The sequence below is a fragment of the Rosa chinensis genome, chromosome 5, assembly GCF_002994745.2.
Source record: "Rosa chinensis cultivar Old Blush chromosome 5, RchiOBHm-V2, whole genome shotgun sequence".
In the NCBI taxonomy this organism is placed as follows: Eukaryota; Viridiplantae; Streptophyta; class Magnoliopsida; order Rosales; family Rosaceae; genus Rosa; species Rosa chinensis.
In genome coordinates this window covers 78,326,445-78,331,801 of record NC_037092.1, presented here as the reverse complement: position 1 = coordinate 78,331,801, position 5,357 = coordinate 78,326,445, and the positions used below count along the sequence as shown (strand labels likewise).

At 37.6% G+C, this 5,357-nt stretch overlaps 1 protein-coding gene across 1 annotated transcript; it reads left to right on the top strand.

The window, feature by feature from the left end:
* Nucleotides 1-2,657: 2,657 nt before the first annotated feature.
* LOC112166741 (LOB domain-containing protein 13) lies at nucleotides 2,658-4,139 on the top strand. The gene is made up of 3 exons (XM_024303634.2): nucleotides 2,658-2,804; nucleotides 2,969-3,278; nucleotides 3,482-4,139. Exons 1-3 carry the CDS (start codon nucleotides 2,791-2,793, stop codon nucleotides 3,920-3,922), a joined length of 765 nt encoding a protein of 254 aa, XP_024159402.1. The 5' UTR covers nucleotides 2,658-2,790; the 3' UTR covers nucleotides 3,923-4,139.
* The last annotated feature ends 1,218 nt before the right edge of the window (nucleotides 4,140-5,357 follow it).

Genomic DNA, 5,357 nt, shown 5'->3' with positions numbered 1-5,357 from the left:
TGTTAAGAGGCTAGTTCATATTAAAAAGAAAAAAACTATACACTGAAGGGGTATATAGGTACTTTTACTATTCTAATGGCATTAGTTGGTGAGTTGGTGGGTTGCTAAGTTGTCATACAGCTCCTCTTGGGTATCAAATTACTGACGTTTCCTCTTTGAAAATGGATTAGATTTACTTTCTTATTTATCGAGTTATTTATTTATGGACAAAATATTGTTTACTCCCTATACTTATAAGGTCTCGACGTTTCAGTCCTTGACATTTCAATTTTATCTAAAAACTCACTAAGCTCTCCAATTTCACTCAATTGGTCCTTGCCGTCAACTTTCCTTCAAAAGTTCCATTATCTTGTTGACGTGGCATACTTTTCACACCAAAATGTCTATTTTACCCTCACTGGCAAAAAAAATTGTTGTTCATGCAAAACTCATCTACCTACCTAGAAGGCGAAGCCAACGGGAAGAGAAAGCAAAGCTCATAGTACCATCAGTTCACATCCCAATACCATTTAACAACTATCCACAACTAACATGAACCCAATCTCTTTTCCAAGCCAAAATTTGAACAAAACAAGCAAACTAACACATAAGAGAAAACAAACACATTCATACTGACGTAGCATCAATCCCACAAGAACTTATAACATATTCAATTAAATCCCTGATTCAAACTTCAACCACCAACACATATACCTGAAAACCACAAAGAATTGAAATCTAAAGTATCTTGCACTGAATATCAGTTTTGAGGGTTTGCCATAGTCCTCTCTGCTGCCCATGATATCGTCTACCTCCTTCCAGTGCTTCTGCTTCAGGTTCCCTCTGCTCAGCTTCTATTCTGACTTCTACAAATTCATCGTCTCAAATTGTTCATATTGCGACAACAAACAGATTCAAATAAAATTAACTCTAACTTAACTCACAATCCACAACTTTAAAAACTAAATCAAACAAATAAGTAAACCGAAACTGCAATCAACTTGAAAGATGAACTATACAGTCTTCAACTACACAAATACAAAGTGCTGAAGAGAAATTTTACCATGGTGGTCGAATGGTATAGGAAAGTCGGTCCAACATTCTGGAAGCTCAGAAATCGGAGCGACAAAGCCAAGGATCTCATAGGTAATTCTTGGCACCAAACCGCCGCCGTCGTCTTCTGAAGCTCTGTTCCAAACAGGCATCAATTTCAAAGCCAATTTGCTGGTGACATAGAGAAACGAGAGGCCAGTCTTGAAGCTCTTGCCCAATTTCGAGAGATCGTTTCAGACTCCCAAGAGTGCCGACAATGGCGAAGGCAGTGGAGAATCGGAGGAGGGAATGGAGGACAACCACAACGAGGCAGAGCGAGGAAGGTGGTGACGCCACGAAGGTTGCAGTGAAGATGAGGATGGAGATGAGAGAGAGGGGAAGAAGAAGAGGTAAACATGATTTTGTATCTCATAAATCAGCTATAACTCGTCGATCTCAATCTGAAAGAGGAGACGGAGCGGCGAAGTACTGAAGCAACCGCTGGCGTGTGATCTGAGCTTGTCGGAGACTGTGAGATCGAAGAAGGGGGAAGGAAGGGTATGGGAGACTGAGAGAGAATAAACCTCCTGACAGTTGCGAATGTCAGAAATTCGGTAAAAAGAAAAGAGGAAAAAAAAACAGAGAAAAAAATAATAATAATAAAAAAAGAGTAAGTGAGAAATAAATAGTCATTTTATAGAGTGAAAGGGATGCCACGTTAGCAAGATAATGAAGCTTTTGACGGAAAATTGACGGCAATGACCAATTGGGTGAAATTAGAGAGTTTAGGGAGTTTTTAGATGAAATTAAAATGTCAGAGGACTGAAACGTCGAGACCCTTTAAGTATATAGAGTAAACAGTATTTTGTCATTTATTTTTTCTTTGTTTATGTCAAGATACGTATTTATTGATTGTGTCAGTAGATTTACATTTTCGGTGATATACTTTTCTATTTTTATCATACAATTTACTTTTTCGTCTATACCGTTGGATTTACTTTGCCATTTATTTCATGTGATTTACTTTTTTATTTATGGCCGTAAGATTTACTTCACCAACTCTGCTTTGCTAGCTAGTACCACACTAACACCAGAATGTGCGTAGCTAAGACTTGTAATTTCGCGTACGAGACCGTCTGTATATTTTTCCAGTTGTTAATCTCTCTGGGATTGACGCTAAACTTCTATCGTATCTTGTTTCCAAGGTATCATTTTTACTCTCGGTATCATGAATTGCTCTTAAATATATAGTCTCCTCACACATTACTCGGCTAGGAAATGGAGCTTGGTTATGAGTGGCTAATTAAGATTTAGTTATGGAGTCATCTTTTCTTCTGCTATGTTTCTATGTACTTTTGAGATTAACATAAACTGTTTTAACCAGCAAAGGAAAAAAAAAAACATAAATAATTTAACATGTTTTTGAGAATTCTTGCGACCTGGTAATCATCACTCTAAGTCTCTCATTAGTGTGCTCCATAAATATAAAACAATGGTAATAAAGCATATGTAAATGCTCGTTTGAAGCGAGACTTTACACTCACGACAACAATATAGTATAGAAGAAACCATAACCAAATCCTTGGATGCTATCTATATCACCGACTTGGATGATATAATAATATCAGATTCTTCAACCATTTTCTCATACTCCTTTTGTTTGTTTCCAATAATAAACATTGACCTACTTTCCTTACCTTGCCTTATAAGCACTATTTCTCTCTTTCTCAATCTTTCTTTCTTCTCTTCCTCTTCTGTCTTTGCAGCCAAGCTCAATACATGTCCAGAGACAGGTACCTAGCTATTGTTCTGAAGATTCGACAATCAAAGCTTTTTTCTTCTACCCCTTTCAATTTCTTTCTTTCTCTTCTTCTTGATTATTGTTTGATTTTTGAAAGTCTTTATTTGAATTCTAGTTTATATATGAAATTTAATTTCCACCTAAAATTTGGCTCAGTCTTTATAGCACGGAGATCATAAGATTGAATGAGATTATAGGAGAGAAGATCATCGGGAGAGAAAGTGACATTCATTTCACATCTGCAGCTGATCAAATGGTAATGATGAGTCGACAGAACAATTCATTTGGTCAACTTCCAGGGATGACGACTTTGAACACAATCACACCTTGTGCTGCATGTAAGCTCTTGAGAAGAAAATGTGCTGAAGAATGCCCTTTCTTTCCCTATTTCTCCCCACATGAACCCCACAAATTTTCAGCTGTCCACAAAGTCTTTGGTGCAAGCAATGTCTCCAAGTTGCTAATGGTACAATAATCTACTTTCTGCCCCCGAATGTTTCTTGGTTCTGCTATTTACGCTCCCGTAATCGTCATCTGCATAGATCAATCTGTAAAAAAGGGGTGCAAGGTGACAACTGAGTGAAAATAGCAAACCTCATTTGCTTGAAATTAATTTTGTTCAGGAAATTTGTTTTGGAATATTAATATATGGTTTATGCATATTTGTAGGAGGTGTCAGAGAACCAAAGAGCTGATGCTGCAAATAGTCTGGTTTATGAAGCAAACCTGAGATTGAGAGACCCGGTTTACGGATGCGTGGGTGTAATTTCAACCTTGCAGCAAAAAATTCAATCTTTACAAACAGAACTTCATGCTGTTAGGACCGAAATGTTAAGGTGCAAGTATAAAGAAGCACCTAGTCAGATCGTTTCTTCTGGAGATCATATTCATCCTCATCATGCTGCTGCTGCTTTAGTTTCTTCTGGGATGGTGTCTATTGCTGCACCACCGCAATCAATTTTGACATCACCACCAGCTGCTCCTCCATCTTCCGTTGTCTTTTCTTCGTCTTCTTCAACTTCAACTTCAACTTCTTCTTTATATACACCCTCGACAAACACAACGGGTTTTAGTTCCTTGTCAAGCGACAATCTCCCGTATTTTGATTAAAATGCTTGATAGACTCATTAGCGTATCTATTTGTTTTTTAATTTTCCCCTGCTTCAAGAATAATCATGTTTGATAGACTAGAAATATGGGAGTTGCAATACTTCCCCTTTCCAAATTATAATTGATATCAGAATTCATAAACAAGAATAAACTTGGAGTATCTAACAGCAATTTCTTAAATCCCCAACCTGTTATGACTCCAAGTTTTAAGCTCTTTCAAATGCCTTATTTACAAGGATTTTTTTTTTTTTTTTGAGTTTATTTACTAGAAATAATTTGGTTTCCTAATCTCGTTTCTCATATACTATTCTCTTCCAACGTTTTTAATTTATCTAAATGCAATCTTAATTAAGCTCACTATACATTAGGGTTTGTGTGAATATTTTTCGGACTTCTGTACCCAGGAGTTCATGTGATCGCAAATTTTAGAAAATTGTGAAATCTTAGTGGTATAATGGGTAGTACATATCTAACTTTTGTTTTGGTATTCCAATTTCCACTAGGTACAGAACTACAGATATACACGATCTGGCAAAATTGTCCATTGCACGTGTGGGATTGACGTAGACTTTAATTAGGATTAAGTGGTACATGTTAGTCTGTGCAACTGAAAACAAAGGACCTGAAACCTTAGAAAAAACTACTTTGAGGGAGACAAAAGGGATGGTGGTAGTGAATTCCAAGGTTTGAAACTTAATCACTAATTTGAACTACTCTCGTTTTTTTCCCCCATGGATGGAAGTTTCATTTTTACTCTCATTTTTGTATGCATTTTGGTAGGGCTGGCTTAAATTACCAGACCTACCGAAACCAGTCGAAAACCGGCCGAACCAGTGGCCTCAGCACCGATAAATCCGGTACCCGAAGGTACGGCACGGTACTACCGTACTGAAGCAAAGTTATCGGCTCGGTAGTGGTACAACCAATTGCATAGGTTCGGTGCTACCGAACCAGCCGAGAGAGAAGTTTCTGGATTTAATTCAAAAAAATCCTATTCTCTTGCGTCTGCCAAGCATCGAACCTTTGCCAAGGTCACAACAAACTCAAGCCTCTTACCACCAGGCCACAAGCTTGCTTGTGCAAAGTTAAGGAAAAGAAAATAATTAAATTGAATCAGAAATGATGAAAGTGTGTTTCGACTTTCGAGTCGTCTTCTTCGTTCTCTCTGTTTCTCTTTCTCTCACTTTCTGCTCTCTATCTCTCTCTCCATTTCTGGCTCTTGTTCTTCTTATATTCTTTTGCTTCTTCCTCCATTTTCTCATTATTATACTTATTCATTCTTCCACTTATTCTTTCACCTCTAGATATGAATCAAAAATCGGATCTCTGACTAAATTTCTAGATCTGGATTTAAGATGGCCGCTGTTCTTCCTCACTGCCGCCGCAGCGTCGGTCGACAAACCGAAATCGAGCCGCAAAGTCGATATATCGATTC

Coding starts and splice junctions, on each gene's coding strand:
- LOC112166741 (XM_024303634.2), top strand. Junction 3,279..3,481: donor ATGTCTCCAAGTTGCTAATG/GTACAATAATCT, acceptor GCATATTTGTAG/GAGGTGTCAGAGAACCAAAG.